This window comes from Bicyclus anynana, chromosome 18 (genome assembly GCF_947172395.1).
Source record: "Bicyclus anynana chromosome 18, ilBicAnyn1.1, whole genome shotgun sequence".
NCBI classification, from domain to species: Eukaryota; Metazoa; Arthropoda; class Insecta; order Lepidoptera; family Nymphalidae; genus Bicyclus; species Bicyclus anynana.
This window is the reverse complement of record NC_069100.1, coordinates 13,348,181-13,364,535: the sequence shown is the minus strand read 5'-3', so window position 1 is coordinate 13,364,535 and position 16,355 is coordinate 13,348,181. Positions and strand designations below refer to the sequence as shown.

At 35.0% G+C, this 16,355-nt stretch overlaps 4 protein-coding genes and 1 non-coding gene across 8 annotated transcripts in view; 3 read left to right on the top strand and 2 right to left on the bottom strand.

Moving 5' to 3' along the window:
- The window catches only part of LOC112045964 (WD repeat-containing protein 7), a 160,915-nt gene extending 158,144 nt beyond the window's left edge, over positions 1–2,771 (bottom strand). For all 3 annotated transcript variants that reach the window (XM_024082386.2, XM_024082389.2, XM_024082388.2), the window contains exons 1-2: positions 2,596–2,771; positions 556–794 (exon numbers count right to left, since the gene is read on the bottom strand). In XM_024082386.2, coding sequence (XP_023938154.2) covers positions 556–789 — 234 coding nt within the window. In that variant the 5' untranslated portion in view covers positions 790–794; positions 2,596–2,771. The remainder of the gene's footprint in view (positions 1–555; positions 795–2,595) is intronic.
- A 530-nt stretch (positions 2,772–3,301) lies between these two features.
- LOC112045958 (uncharacterized) lies at positions 3,302–5,503 on the top strand. The gene is made up of 2 exons (XM_024082371.2): positions 3,302–3,620; positions 4,831–5,503. Exons 1-2 carry the CDS (start codon positions 3,479–3,481, stop codon positions 5,412–5,414), a joined length of 726 nt encoding a protein of 241 aa, XP_023938139.2. The 5' UTR covers positions 3,302–3,478; the 3' UTR covers positions 5,415–5,503.
- Positions 5,504–5,977: 474 nt separating this feature from the next.
- LOC112045956 (coiled-coil domain-containing protein 13) lies at positions 5,978–8,311 on the top strand. The gene is made up of 4 exons (XM_024082368.2): positions 5,978–6,187; positions 6,391–7,014; positions 7,124–7,342; positions 7,447–8,311. Exons 1-4 carry the CDS (start codon positions 5,978–5,980, stop codon positions 8,230–8,232), a joined length of 1,839 nt encoding a protein of 612 aa, XP_023938136.2. The 3' UTR covers positions 8,233–8,311.
- A 102-nt stretch (positions 8,312–8,413) lies between these two features.
- Positions 8,414–16,355, top strand: part of LOC112045946 (LIM and SH3 domain protein Lasp) — a 35,200-nt gene continuing 27,258 nt past the window's right edge. The window contains exon 1 of one of the 2 annotated variants that reach the window (XM_024082348.2): positions 8,414–8,640. In XM_024082348.2, coding sequence (XP_023938116.2) covers positions 8,572–8,640 — 69 coding nt within the window. In that variant the 5' untranslated portion in view covers positions 8,414–8,571. The remainder of the gene's footprint in view (positions 8,641–16,355) is intronic. The other variant, XM_024082347.2, reaches the window with a different exon arrangement.
- On the bottom strand, positions 15,834–15,906 carry Trnav-uac (transfer RNA valine (anticodon UAC)). Its single transcript has one exon. It is a non-coding gene; the product is annotated as a tRNA-Val (tRNA).

The window sequence follows — 16,355 nt, the reverse complement described above, 5'->3', positions numbered from 1 at the left end:
ATATGAAGCTTCTCCCGCTGGGGAAGGTTGCTTCTAACCACCAAATCTCCCTACAACTCCTCTGCTCATAGTCTATCGACTGATCGCACGAGATCAATAGAACAAAAAAAAAAAGTTATTGTTCCAAACTAGGGTTCGAAGATTTGGAATGAAACACCTGGTGATACGTATAAGACTCAGACTTAAGATTCCGACTAATGTCTTTAGTAATAGGGTAGCAAAAAGTAAAATATCCATGAATTTTTTCTTCGCTTCAGTGTCATGGTAGTACTGATTCTTTCCATTGAGTGTTATAAGCAAACTTTGGCTATAATGCACCATTCAAAGCGATAAGTACAGAGATGAAATATCATAGCATTCCATGGATTCACAATGCGGGTGCTGGGTTGATTGTGTGGCATAGTGAAATATCACGATCAGATCCCGAGACTTGTGTCCGATAGTATAGGGTTAAGGATGTCCTTGACAGTTAACTAACACTCTCCTTCTCTGCTCGTGTTGTCCCTGCCTAGCCAAGTACAAATGTTAAACGTAAAAATAGGTAGAAGTGTTTACTTGTATAATAGAGGCCCTTGATAGACAAGTGACAGGAGCTGTGTGTCCAACAAGAAGGCATCTAGGGGTCATCTTCAAAGTCTCTGGATCTACTTGCCAGATGCATATCTGACCGTCGTAGCAACCTGTAACCAGTGTCTTCTGGTCTCTGGACAGGTAGACAGAGGATATGCAGTGGGTGGGCGCGTGTTTGCCCCACAGCACTACAGGCACTATCAGGTTAGTGCCCGGCATGGTTACTAGAAAAAGGAAAAAGAAAATTAATAATTTTAAAAAAATTTGAATTGTCATAACACAATCAAGTTTTTTTTAAATATTTGTCTCTCTGTGTTTGTCCAGACTAATCAAATGGCTGCACAGATTTTAATTACATTTTTACTGGAACATACTCATGATTTGATTTATTGAGCAACATATACTCATAGGATACTTTCATTCCTGCAGGACTTGTTAAAAAAATTTTATGTAGATGAAGATGCAGGTTTCCCCTAATATTTAATAATAATAATAAATGTTTTACTTATTTCACAGAATACATACAAAAAAATCTACAATCACACTTATATTATGAACACCAAAGTTTGTGTGTGTGTGCGTCTGTGTAAATTGATTTTACTCTGTATTAACACATAGGCTACTTTCATCCCCAAAAATTTTTGAATTCTTGAAAAACCACGGAATTTATGAAAACCTGATTTCGACACAGAAAATGTCACGAGCGGCCACTAGTTATCCCTAAAATCCTAAGTATTTATTTTGTTTTTTTATGATAAGTGCAAACTAAGATGAAGCGAGTTTGAGAGACGCTTCCATCCAACTGCACACCATGGATGGTAGATGTGCAGTGGGGCTATCTGGTAGGCAGTCTTTGGGTATAACATGTGAATCAATATCATATTCAAAATCTTATTTATGTCTGAGATTACATAATCAAAACACTTGAGTTCTTGAAAATGTATATTAGCTTTGTAGCTGTAACTAACCCATTTTTATCAGCCTTCAGCATTACTGCCTTCCAAACCGGTGGTAGAATCCTTACAAATAGTCAACTGATGTATCAAAAGGGCTTGTATACTGAGCCTACTTGAAATAAATAAATTTTTGATTTTTTTATCAGATGCCTATAGTTTGGCTACTGAAAGCAGGAACAGAAATTGCAAATAATTTGCAGATGATTAAAAAAAATCACATACAGAAACTAAAAATAGCATATGTGTGAAAACATTACTACCTTATATAAAAAAAAATTAAATTGCAAGTATCAAACTGAGTTATTCCAACATTTGCACTATTATTTTGGGAATCCTTCCGAAAGTTTTGTGTCTCTACTTTCATTAGCCAAACTCTAACTACCATACATACAAGTATATATACTCAGACATTAACATAATGCAACAGTGTTTGAAATTAAAGCACTTGTTTTCCAGGACTTTAGTAACAGACACTTTTTAGATGTTGATTAAAAAAAGAGTGTTAAAAATTTGATCTGCCTGTCTGCAGCATCTTAGTTTCTAAATGGAATTGGGACGTTACATTTAACTGAATTCTATTCTTACAAAATGTCCAGCCTTAAGGCTTATTATTGTAGATTATTGCATAATCTTCATATATTTTCCTGATTCAATAATCCTTAGTTATTAAATCAATTGTAATTAATACAAAAACCAGAATACAACACATAGACAGTGCAACAAAACAGTAAATGTATGAACTTATTGCATATTCAACAAAATGAAAGATATCTAAACTTTTCAGGACACATACAAGGTAGTACAGTTGGAAAATGTATCCTAATTACAAGTGTTAATAAAAATATGAGCTCCAAATTAAAAATTATTATGGACATCAGTCATTCTAATTGGAATCCTTCAAAAGACATAATAATAATTAGAAATAGCGCATGTATGGAATGCATACCCATGGAATGTTGATTAATGGGACACAAATAACGTAATACACCGTGAAAACTAATTGTTTGCTGAACAAAACGATAAGAAATCACCTTTAATGTATGCAAACTATTATTAATTCAAAACTAACCTGAATTGCAATGAAACTGTTGAATACGACACTGGTGTTGGCCGCTAGATGTTGCGAACCCATGCAAGGGGTTCGCTACGTTGTAATGGATAAATTTTCGTGTACTTTAATTGTTATTTTCGCGCAATACGACAAAATAATCAATGAGTTACTGACACAAGTCACAACAGAACACGAACTGTCATCTGTCAACTGGCAATAATGACATTTGACAACTGACAGTTGACACAGAATGTTTAATGTTGTCATGAATGAAAATTTTACTCCCCTTTTAAACTCCCTTAAATCGTCTGAGAGTAATGAATCTGTTTTCGAGAGCATACGATGGCCAGAAATACCTCATTTTGAAGCCTGAAGGTATTTCCTTATTGTTCTACTACTATCCTACTAATATTATAAACGCGAAAGTTTGGATGGATGTCTGTATGGATGTTTGTTTGGATGTTTGTTTAAATGTTTGTTACTTACATGCATTTTTCTTAGCCCAATTACCGTAATATCTTACAATATACCTTTTTGATTTTATTATGATATCATTGAATTACATCCTGATTTTTGACATGGCAATACTGAACGGAATGAACATTTGAAATGGAAGCCACATCACAGAAAACATACGTAGTACTGCCTCTTCTAACGCATTAGTCAAATTGTAAGGCTGTCTCTTTCTTTCCGATCACATGTAAAATCGCTTTAACATTTTCTATTTTAGCCTATCTGTGGTGGTCCCGGTCCGCCATATTTATATATTTTTATCTAAATCGCGTCTGTTTCGCGAGTTCGCAAGTGATTCGCTAATTCGCTATATAATAACATGAAGAGTGTGACTATTACCTGTGAATATATGTTACAATAAATACACTGATTCGATTAATTCATTACAATGGACGGTATCTTTACTGAAAAGCTTCTTCGCGAGGTCGCGAACCGACCCATTATTTATCAACCAACACATCCGGACTTTAAAAACAGACCCAAGAAATATCAAGCTTGGCGGGAAATTCAAATGGAATTGAATGAAGAAAGTATGATGTTTTATGATTGTAATTCTAAAACCCATTTTTAAAAGTAGTTCAAAAAGTTTTTGTATAACTTTAGAATTTAAAAGTCATTTTAATGATTAGTTGAAAATGTTTTTGTATAAGTTTCTGCACTCACCACCCTTCATTGCAGTTATGCTTAATTTGCTTTTTTGTGCCTCTCAAAACGCGACGTATATGAAATTTTCGAGGTATGTTAGGTATATCTCATACTCCTATAGTCATCATTATTATCGTAAAGCCTATTTTTACGGTCCACTACAGGGCAAGTAGTGCTAACATGCGACCAATGCGACCAAGTAAAGAGAAATAGACAAAATATCGTCCACGGGCGGCCGAGAAGTTCCAGTCTCATCTCAATCGTCCCAACTACAATGACGTAGCTACCCAGGTGTAAGCCCCGGGGCCCTCAACTTAGAAAATTTCAAAAACGAAACAGAGCTGGTAACATATTTAATATTTTTACTTGATAAAACCTAACCAGTTTAGATAGTAGTGGGGCCCAAATTGTTTATTTGCACCAGGACCCTTGGTTACCTGGCTACACCACTGCCCAAATCAACGAAAGAGGTAACGGCATGGATTGAAAGTCTATTTCTCTTCGCGAGATATTGTCGTTGGTCGCATGTTAGCCTATACAAGCCTCCTTTCAAATCAGAGAGATCTTAGATCCGACAGGCGGCTCTATGTGGGTTGTGGGGTCAGCGTGATAATATTTTATTAACGACTACTATGTTAATGATACCTCGACCTTCGGCAGAGCGTACACTGCGAAGCACGGGGGTGTAACATTATCAACTTCCCAATTCCGTTCTGAGATTTTTTACTGAAAATAGCTTAAAAACATTACTCTCCTTCTGACGCAGTCGGGTAAAAAAACAGCTCAGTTTTCCATTACTCGAAACAGGTCATGTAGCTATGACGCGGTACGTCGATCCTCTTTTTACAAACGCTAATGCTTCTAATCTATGGGAATGTCAGATCCGATCGATAACTTGATCACATGACCTGTCATTATGGAGTACCATTTCCATGCACTTTTTAATTTTCGTAGCGTTTGCGATTGTAGAAAGAGAATCGATGTGTCACATGGCTTCAGGTCCTGGTCCCAGGACTTTGGGATCCGAAGTCACATGGAGCTACCCACAGGACCAACGATGCAGTTAACTTGTAAAAGTATTACGTTATTTTTCAGTCAAACCTATGAAGGCAAGGTGGAAGAATTTAAAAGACACATACAATAAATATAAACAGTCACGAACTACTGGCGATGGTACTAACAAGCTCACGAACTGGCTCTGGGCCGATCATATGACAGCAATTATGGAACAAGTAGATCCTTTGAATGAAGTTCAAATTGATCTCGACATTCCAACTGTGAAATTAGACTGCAATGATAACTCTCCTCTCTCTACAACAAAAATAGAAGAAATGTGGGAAGACATTGAAAGTAATCAAGGGTCATCAGTTTTAGCTGAAACTTCAACCGTTCAAGAATCATACAGAAGAAATAAAAGAAATTCAGATCCAACAGATAGAATTGTGGAATATTTGCAAAACAGGAAGAGCGCGCGTAAAAGAAATGACTGCAAAACAGAAGTAAAGTGCGACGGCGTAGATTTGTTATTTTTAGGATATTCCGACACATTCAAGAAACTGTCTAACAGAAAACAAATATCTGTTAAATTTGAGATAGCCAAAATTTTAATGAAGGCTGAACTTAGTGATTTACAGAATGATGTACTCATTGTTCCGACTTCTCCTGGAGATGAAGATTAATATTCTCATCTTCAAATAGAAGATGAGAATATTAATCTTTTCTTTTCTAATTTCATCACATTATGAATAAACTTTTATTGTACTTATAATGGCCGTTATTATTATTTCCTTATTATGCTTTTTTTAACCAATTAATTATAATTATGTTTATTTAAATAATATACGTTAAGTTTTAATTTTTTTTTAAACAATTTACTAAAATACACAAAGGGGTTTTATCATTCATCGTTATCATCAGCCGATGGACTTCCACTGCTGGATATAGGCCTCTTGTATAGACTTCCAAACAAGGGGTTTGGTATTCTAAAATATTTTAAATAGTAATCGATTGTTTTTTATTTAAAAAAGGACAGTCAAAAGATTTACGCTGAGTACCGATATATGAAAACCGACTGATCTTGGAATAAAGGTATTATTACCAAATATAACGCCTTAATTATTATTACAAAAAAAAATCGATGAAACATTTCAACGTAATTGTTGACATTGCTTTGTGTAGATTGACATCAACGTTAATAGATACGTCGTTAATATTAGCTAAATTTTGAAATTGTGTTAATAAAATGGATGTTAGGAATAAAACATTTTCGAGTACGAAAGTTAAATCAAAAGGCAATGTAAAAGAGGAAAAGGAGAAGCATACAGAATTAGCTGGAAAAATAGACGAAACAGACGAAATGAAATTGAAAATGTTGGCCGGATTGGACAAAGCAGATCCTGAAGACGCTATTTATCCAGCAGAACTGAATGCCCATTTGATTGAACAACTCAAGGTATAATTTATAATTAAAGGTAATCAAAATGAAAAAAATCTATGCTAGCTTACCTAGTACCACCAAGTCGACACGACAATGCGAACACGTATCTCTTCAGTTTAACCAATTTGTTATCAATCCAAAGATCGTGCAAAATCGTATAAAATGTTGAAAATTTTGTATATTCATAGAATTTAATAAATGTTATTTCATTTATCCAGATAATGACGAGTGAAAACAATCAACTGCGTAAATGTATCTTTACGAAAGACGAAGTAATAAAGCAACTGAATAAGACGATTGCAGATCTTAACCAAAGGATCCGTGATATCATATCTGGATCTGGACCAGCTATATCGTCGAAATCAGCGGGTGTTATTAGCGCCAAAATTACGGGTCTATGCAAACAAAACCGACACCTGATTGCCGAAATAGAAAGTTACAAGACTAAAAATGCTGCTCTTGAACGAAAACTAATGCAATTAAATATTATGAATAGTGAAAACGAAAAACTAGAAGCCTGTCTTTGCAAAGAAGACGGTGATGCAAACTCGGATGAATTAAAAGATTTGAACAATAAACTTTCAATTGTTAATAAAAAGTTATATGAAAGTAAAAATAGAAATCTTGAATTGAAAAATGATATTTTGATAGCAACAAAAATTTTACAACAGGAGCTTGGTGATAAATTTACGAGCATCAAAGATTTACAAAATGATATTGCGGGTTGGAAAGGGCGAGCACAGCAAATTGTTCTTCTTCAAGCAAGAGTTAGTGAACTCGAAGAAAAACTTCACGGGAAACAAAAGGACACAGTACAGACGAAGTGGAAGGATCAAAATCAAGTAGGTTGATTGAATTTTATAAATATTTATACGTATGTACGTACGTACGGCTAACATAAAAAATTTTTTTCCTTATTTTTAAAAAAAATATATAATATAATAATTCCAGATTATACGTGAGTTAGAAATGAAAAAGAAAAAAGAAGCAGATCAAGCCATAAAAGATGCAGATTTACTCAAAGAAGATAATCAGGATTTGAAAAAAAAACTAGAAGGAGCTCGTTGTAGAATAAGAAATCTAGAATGTGATTCCACACTCTTAAGGCAGAAAATTCAAACATTTCTGGAAAAGAGTAATCACGATGATCTTCTTATAAATGAACAAAGGGTTAGTTGTACCTATGATCTTGCCTTTTTTTAATACATAAAAATGTACCTACTAAAATGTTATATATATATATATATATATATATATCTAAATATCTTTTTCAGAATCAAATAAAAAACTTGGAAATCTATTATCAAGAAATACTCAAAGAAAACACATCAAAATTTAATAAAATAAACGGTGAAGTTGGTGAATATAAAAAACTTATTAAAAACACTGACGCTAAAATTGATGCTTTAAGGCAGCAAGCTTCAGAAAAAGCAATGAAAATAGAAGAATTAAGAGCTCAACTGTTGAGATATGAGGAATGTTCTTTACAAAGTATATTTTTTACGCCAATGAAGACAGCGACTGACAATGAAATAAAAAAATTATCGGAACTTGTATTAACTTTGAATGAAAGATTAGATGCTGAACGCCGTAAGTGGGAGGATTTGGATTCGGCACACCGAAAACTCAAAGAAAGAAACAAGCGCGTAGAACGACGACTAACTTCATTGGTAGATGAAATAAAAATATTAAAAGATACGTCTAAGAGAGGTTCTAAAACTTCAAAAACTTTATTAAGCAAAGAACAGATATTACATGAGAATATCGCAGAATCTACGGTTTTAAGGAAACTTTCATCTACTGCAGCTTTAGAAAAACCGAGTACCGTATTTTCGGGATCGCCTGTAAGTGAAGAGTTTGAAGCTTTAGATAAAGAAGATCTAAAATATAAACTTGAATTGGCCGACGAAAAATTTAAAATCATGGAAGACAAACTAAGAATGATAGAAGAAGAAAAATTGGAAGATTGTAAGAATTTTACAGAAATGATACAAACATCGAAGCAACTTTTCCATGAAGCCTTGGCAGTATTAAAACGTGAGAAATGCCAGTGTATGTAATTTTCAATTGATTGAATAATATTAATTATATTGTCAGTTTATTTGCGATTGATTAATTTCTGCAATATTATCGTCATTCTAAAATTGTTACTTTTAAAATTGGTAGAGAAAATAAATTGGTAGTTGTTTGCGAGTATGCGAATCTGGTAACATTGTCCGCCGCCATTTGTCATATTTTTGGCATGCGCGTTCGGAGATGCTACAAAAATCGTGCTCACGAGTGTTTTTCCTGAATTAAAGTGAATTTTAAACTTTGTTGGTGTAACGTGAAACTGTGTTGTTCAGTGAAGCTTGGTGTACACATATTTTAATAGTGATTGTGTGTTTGAAAAAGTCACGATGAATAAAACTTGCGCAAGGTGTGAAAAAACAGTTTATCCTACTGAGGAATTAAAATGTTTAGACAAGGTAACGTAATTTTCTTATAATTTTACTGTTTTTTTTTTTAATTTTCGCGAAAAATCGCTTTCAAATACTATGTCGCCCCTGGACGTGAAACTATTTTTCTTTAGAAATGTTTTTATTTTTGTTATTCATTGTCCTAAACGGCCGGTTCATAAAACACCAATTTAAACTCGAGTGAGTCATTAAATTATAAAAATTAGTGCTGATATCATTCTGAACTGAGAACATTTTAATACCGTAGATAGAGTGAGTATTCCTCAATGTACCTTTAATCTTTATTGGGCAATTCCATGACCTTGTGACAGTCGATTGCATTGATGAATCGATAATTATATGAATGAATTCGTGTTGACTGAATAATTTTATATTTTTAACAATAGAACCGTTTTTTATGACATAAACACCGTAAACAGTGAAGGAAAATATCAAGTGTACTACATAAACTAATTTTATATCTATGTGATCTTCAGTCATTAGGATCTAAGAAATTTTATCAAAGTTGGTTTTATAGTTTTTCTTATATGAATAGTATTCAATGCTTTACAAGACATGTTCCATTTGATTTTTAAAAGCTGCTAAAACTGGAGCTTGATTAATAAATAATTAATTGTGATCTGCATTCATATAAATCCCATTGCCATAGAAATAGCATAGAAGCTCTTGGCTAATCCCTAAAAAAAACTAAAGGTGTATTGTAGTACCTAGCCATGGCCGAAACCAGCCAGCTAGACCTGGACCATTCAAAGAAACCTCCATCAGCCCAACTGGGGATCAAACCCTGGACCTCCAACACTGCGCCAGCGAGGCATTCAAAATTTTCTTTAACCAAACAAACCTTTAGTTTCTCAATTCAATATGAATCAAGCAGGTCGATTTCTTTGCTCCTAAGCAGCATATTCGCATGAATTAAGAAAATCCTCAGGTTCCTCCACAATATTTTCCTTTACCATTTGAGAATCATGATATTTAATTTCATAAAATGCATATAACTGGAATATTGGAGGCGCATGCCCCCAACTGGATTTGAACCTACACCCTCCAAATAGAACGGCAAAGGTCATATCCACTGGGCTATGGAAAAACTGATGGAATTTTATAACATCCTATACACAGCCGAGATTCATTTGCTAATGTATTTTGCCATGTGATAAAATGATAAGGCATGCAAAGTATGTGTGTTGGTTTGCTGATAGCATATTATCTAATCAGTGATAAGAAAAATTATTTACCTATTATGTTCTTGTGTATTGTGTTGATTTTAGGTAGTATATGGAAATATTTTGAAAACTACTTCATATAAACTGTCTCATTCGCTCAGTGATTAGTTTATGTGGCTTTGGATCACCAGTTCCTGGGTTCACTGTTTAGGTTGGGCTTTAATAAACAGCTTTTCTTGTGTCCAAGATTTTCTTTTTAAATATAACCAATATTTCCATTCCTCTCCAACTAGTTGGGAAAGATTGTATTAGGATTTTGTACAACAATAGACCAACATGCGGGGATCGAACCGCCACCCCTCGGTGATGAGTCTGACTGCTGTTTCTGTTGAGCTATTGAGGCTCTAAATTCTCATTCTGGAGTTTTGAAGTCAGTCAGAATCTGTATTAGAAATGATCTTCACCCATCTGTTTATTGGATGAAAAGTGTTTGATATCAAATTTAGGATTTTACAAACCATGTTGTTTTTCAGGCAACCTAGATAATAATAGTTTGGCCAGGAAATTTTTAGGCAACCTACTTGTAATATATTTTATAACTTCCTAATTTTGATATAAAACATTTTTATTTCATTAAACAGATAGGTGAAGGACAATTCTAATACAGATCTTAGACTAATAGTGATCATTATTAAATCAAGCATTACAATACTAAGTAACTCGCATGGTGGACTTAAACTCCATATCCTCTTTATATGTTCACCTTTCAGCACAGGCTTTTGACCATAGACAGAAATAAATTTACCTATAGCTTGGCAACTTCGTTCGTAACACTCCCGACGGTCTGCGCGGGCCAGGGGGCGTGTAGCGATGAATGAAAAACCCACGACTAATTTCCCCGCACGCACGATTCCACACCCGTCGCTGTCTTTCCCCACGTCTCCCGCATATCATGGGAGTGTCATCAAAGAACTTGCCAGACTAAATGTTGGCAATTTTAATTTGTGAGCCATCAATAAGTTACTTTAACAGCTGTGGAACTAAAGCAGTAATAAAAATTCATATATTCACATTTATTCATACAAAAGAGCTCTAAATGGTTACTGCTAGGGATGTTACCATCAAAACTTCTTTTAAAGTTGAATCTTATTTCTATTACTAATATTATAAAGAGTAAAGATTTGATTTGTTAGTTTATGTTTTGTGCATTGAATAGGCTCCAATACTACAGAACCAATTAAAAAAGCGTTTCAACATCATACATTCCCCGACAAACATAGGCTATATTTTATCCCTGTATTCTCCCAATAGATGCTTTCAGCATCTATTGGTATTTTATAAGAATCTTTAGATGATTCTCACCTAATCTGGTGGTGACAGGTTCAGAAAAAACTGAATTTACTTATTTAAAAAACTGACATGAAACTATTTCCTTTCCATCTGTCTGTTTTGTACCCGTCAGACACAACACCAAGAGGTCAGGATTCTTTCCCCGCCCACTGATTGCCCACTGTTCGATAATTGTCGTGCCCACTCCTATAACTGTCTTTCTGAATAATTAGTGAGGAATGGGAATATAGCAATTTAAAAAAATATCACACTAATATGAGAGAAAAAGTGTTTATAATTGTTAACTAATTCACTCTGCAACTACTGAACCAATTGGAAATTTGGAGAGAGATTTACACAATCAATAGTTCTAAAAATCCATGGATAGCAAGACTCGTGGAAAACTATTTCACACCAATGGTATCGTTGGCGTCCACTAGTGTCAAATATTCTTTGATTAATGACATAAAATTGAAAATTTTGTAAAACTACCAAATGTCATGAACTTATTAATTACACTCTCCATCAAGTCATCAATATTCACAACTGTGTGCTTTCATTTGAGAACCCACTCGAGTATATTTGCAGACATTCGGTTATTCTCCGCTTTTTTTTTTATACGGCTCAATCGATTATCATCAAACATGTCTAAGAACACTTGCATATAAGTCACCTTTAATAAAAAAAAATTAAATTGAAATCGCTTCATCCATTCAGCAGCTATTGTACCACAGCCAGACTGACAGGCAGACAGACAAATACGTCAAACTTGTAAAAAAGGCAACCAGCATTGAATCAGCGGGATGGGCTTATAAACCAAATCCCCTGAACTTGAGCATGAAATCGGAATAAAAAAAAAAAATAAAAAAAAAAGACCAAAAATTCGACTCTTTTTCACATCCCTAGCCGCTACGTATGATTCACGTGACATACATTCGGAATATTTGATTTGACTGAACACGAATTCATACAACTATATGTCGCACCAAGGTTATGCAAGAGGATTGTGTAATATGAAACTTGTTTGCGAATGTAACATATGGGCACGCGACTATTTTGACCTGCTTTGAAAAAGGGGGTATGCCTCAAATGTACCCAACAACGTAAAAGGGTAGTTGACACTTTTTTTAAAAACGTCTAGGCCTCATTCGCACGAGAGTCAAAAGCGATACGTTAAAACCCAGCGTTTGCGCTCTTAGTAACGTTCTTAATTTAATTCATGGTCTATTTCGGAAGCCCAAAATTGAAAATGAAACACTGCTCGATAAAAAAGCGTCGTGTGTTCACTGTCGTGTGAACATATACTTGGGAATGCATTTGCTGTATTTGAACGCTTTTTTAACGCCCGTTAAAAAAATTCTCGTGCGAATGAGGGCGTAGTTTTCTTTATCTATAAGTATTAACATCTGATAATTGCCGTGTTAATTTATCATTATCATATTATATACCCTCAATCCCTCCAACCCTCTTTGGATAAGCATGGTGGGTCTATGCTCCATAACCCCTCTTCTATAAGGAGGGAGGCCTAGCCCAGTAGTGGGCCGTTAAATGGGCTGATAATAAATGAATGAACTTCTAAAAGCTATCAGGTTTCAAGTGTCAACTCTATCTACCGTCCTATCTACACTAATATTGTAAAGTCAGCCACTGACGATCAAGTAAGTTCACATGCCTGCAGCGCTAAGGGCTTGACAGCCGAATAAATTAATCGTGTATTGGACGCGACGTGCATGACATCATGCCGATCGCGACCAACAGTTCAGTTTTATCGGACGTCAAGCCGTTAGCGTTAGCTTTTGTGTGTGCTAAGGGCCCGGAAGGCTCATTTAGTTAAGAGAGATGGTCTCCCTCCATTTTTTCCGTTAAAGCAAGTTAAACCTTCGCCTTTATACTCGTAATAGTTAAATGGAGCTATCTAATACCAACCAACCCCCTGCGGTTTTACCTGCGTAATAATAATATCGTTTATTTGCAAGAATTACCGTTCCTTACAGCATTCAACCAAATTAATAGTGTGCAAATACATGGTTTTTTTTTTTTTTTTATTTAGTCTCTCAATTATTCCTGCAATATGTCGTGAGACATTTAGCGGAATTTTAAGTATTTGAATCAAGGCGTGTTTGGTGCAAAATCCAGTAATGCGTATATACATGGTGAAAAAGAAAAAAATACAAATTAAGAAAAATATAAATACAATCAGTCACAATAACTAAATAAAATTAAATAAAATTATAAAATAAAAATAACACAAATAGTCATAATCATCAAATTAAATGAAAAAAAAAAGAAAAGAAAAAGTTACAATTACAATATAATACAATAATTGGAATTAAAAGTAAGTAAGAGTAGTTCTCGTTTCTGTGAAAATTCGGCCTAATACACTCACAAATAACATGGCTTTCTAGTGGTAAAACAACTTTAGCTCTATAATTTTAGTATAAGTATGACTGTCTAACTAAACAGAATGGACTTACAGCTTAGCACTAATGCCGTGCAAAGCGAAAAATACTCGTAAATGTATTTGGTAAGCCAACAAAATTGAATTATCTAACATTGAACAAAGATCAAGTATTTTGCAACAGCTCTTAAAAAGCAATAGCTATTCGATACGTAAGCGCTAAAATATCGTCATACTAAAGTTGCGATACGTTGATTGATCACGTTTTAACAATACTAAATGCATTTACGTGAACATGACAATGTTTCACATTTCATCATGATTTCTTAAAAGTGTTTGTCACCGTACCCATGTTATCTGAATAGCATGGGTGCAGTGACAGTTTCCTTATGATGTTCAAATAATACGTACTATTATCGTGAATCTCGACAAACATTCAAGAAACGAACTGTCTCGCGCTCCATGCTACGTGAAACGAACTATAGTATAGATTTTCATGCCTTGTTGGTTCAGTTAGCCTACCTTGGCCTCAGATTACGAGGTCCTGGGTTCGAATCCTGTATGTCTAGTGTAGAGATATAGACAAAATATCATGTGCGGCGGAGTGGTTCCAGTCCCATGTTTTCGTTCCAATGCAATGAAAGAGCAATATTTCGTGTTGTGCCCTATCGGTTGACATTTGTCTATTTCTCGGCGAGATACCTTTTGGTCTGGCACTGGGCGTAGCTACCGTCGTACCAGAGCCCCCCGGGCTACCGAGACCCCTTACGTGTGATCTTCTGGTATCTGGTACTTACCGGAAAGAACCCCAAAAAAATAATTATTACTTATTGATGTGTAGTACTAGTATGTTCGTTCGTTATCAACCCATATTCGGCTCACTGCTGAGCTTGAGTGTCCTCTCAGAATGAGAGAGGTTAGGCCAACAGTCCACCACGCTGGCCCAATGCGGATTGGCAGACTTCACACACGTAGAGAATTAAGAAAATTCTCTGGTATGCAGGTTTTTTCACGATGTTTTCCTTCACCGTTTGATACACATGATATCTAATTTCTTAAAATGCACACAACTGAAATATTGGAGGTGCATGCCCCGGACCGGATTCAAACCCACACCCTCCGGTATCGGAAGCAGGGGTCATATCCACTGGGCTATCACGGCTCCGAGTATGTTACTAAAAACATTTTACTTTGTGGTGAAAGACGAGTTAGTGATAAATCAAAAACTAAAGAGATTTTTCTTTATTTGTCGCTGACAACCGCCCCCAACTGATTTTCATACAGGCTCTCTACAAGGCACCAGTGGCGACTGGTCTGGCTACTGATTTGAAACATTTCTTAAAATGCACACAACTGAAAAAAGTTGGAGGTCCACCCCCCCGACCGGATTCGAACCCACACCCTCCGGAATCTGAGACAGAGGTCATATCCACTGGGCTATCACAACTCAATATAATAATAATAATAATAAGCAATTTGTATTGAAAAGTAGATGGCCTCACTGTCCCACCGGGTACTGTTGTCTTGCAAGCAAGAGTTCCAAGGTTCTATACCCGGTTGGAGTAAATTCACAATATCTTGAACAAAATGTGAAGCAATGTTTAGGTTTTCCAAAATTTCCAAACTTATTTATTTTTCAAGTAGGTATATACCTAATCTTAATATATTAAATGTAAAAGGTCATTAATTACGAAATTTCGAAAACCGCTTGGCGTACAAAGATGAAATTTGGCAGGGAGGTAGTCTGTAGTTTGTAGGTATCCGCTAAGAACGGATTTTGCGATAGGTCCGGATTAATAGTCCGGCTAGCAATATTATAAATGCGAAATAGTATGGATGTATGTGTTTTTGTCTGGTAGGTATCAATAATATGATATTTTTAACACGATATCCTAAATGTATAAGAATTAACACGGGTTAAACCGCGGGATAAAGATAGTAATACATGTTAATTCAACAGGCTAATTCACTAACTTTGACGTATGTTAGTTGATATTACGAAATTGAGATTGAATGTAACAAATGTCATCCGGTGCCTACTGACAACCCTTCGTGGATATCATACAGTAGGTAGATGACTATTCTCAGTTGATTTTATGTTTATTTTAACAGGTTAATAAATTAAATTAGTGAATAGGCCAGCAGGTATGAACAAACATGCTTTTCTAAATTCACTTACACCACTGCACCAATACTTTTATCAGAGACAACTTTAATTTTTAAACACTCAGTTACTTAGTTAAAATTCAAATGTTCCAAGTTTATTCATTAATATTATTAAAATAAATAAAAAAAAAGTAATAAAAAAATTATGATTCCGGCCAGGATCGAACTGGCGGCCTTCTGCGTGTAAAGCAGATGTGATAACCACTACACCACGGAACCGGTTGGTGTTGTTGTCGAAAATATGGATCTTATCTTAATAGTAATGACTGCGAACTAAATTAAGATTAGTTGAGTGCTCAAAATACATAACCATTGCTTTTTAGTTAGATTTAACTAGCGGACGCTTCGCGGTTTCACTTGCGAGTGGGGTAAAATATATCTATGTTATAGTAGGAGAGCTGGCAAGAATTTTTGGGTAGGTATTTGAGGCAAGCTGAAAACTTGTCCTGTACCTCTCCTATTATATCCCAATACGAAACTGCAGACCTGGCTGGTGAGTAGCGGGGCTAAATCAACCCCCAAATTTTTAAAAATATTTTTTTTTTTTATCCAAAAATATACTTGAGGCAATTTGCAATTTTTATATGTTGTAGTTTAATATTTATAGAATATAAAAAAAAATAAGCCAGACGATTCAGTCGGGGTTTTAACATTGCCAGGCGCGTTCA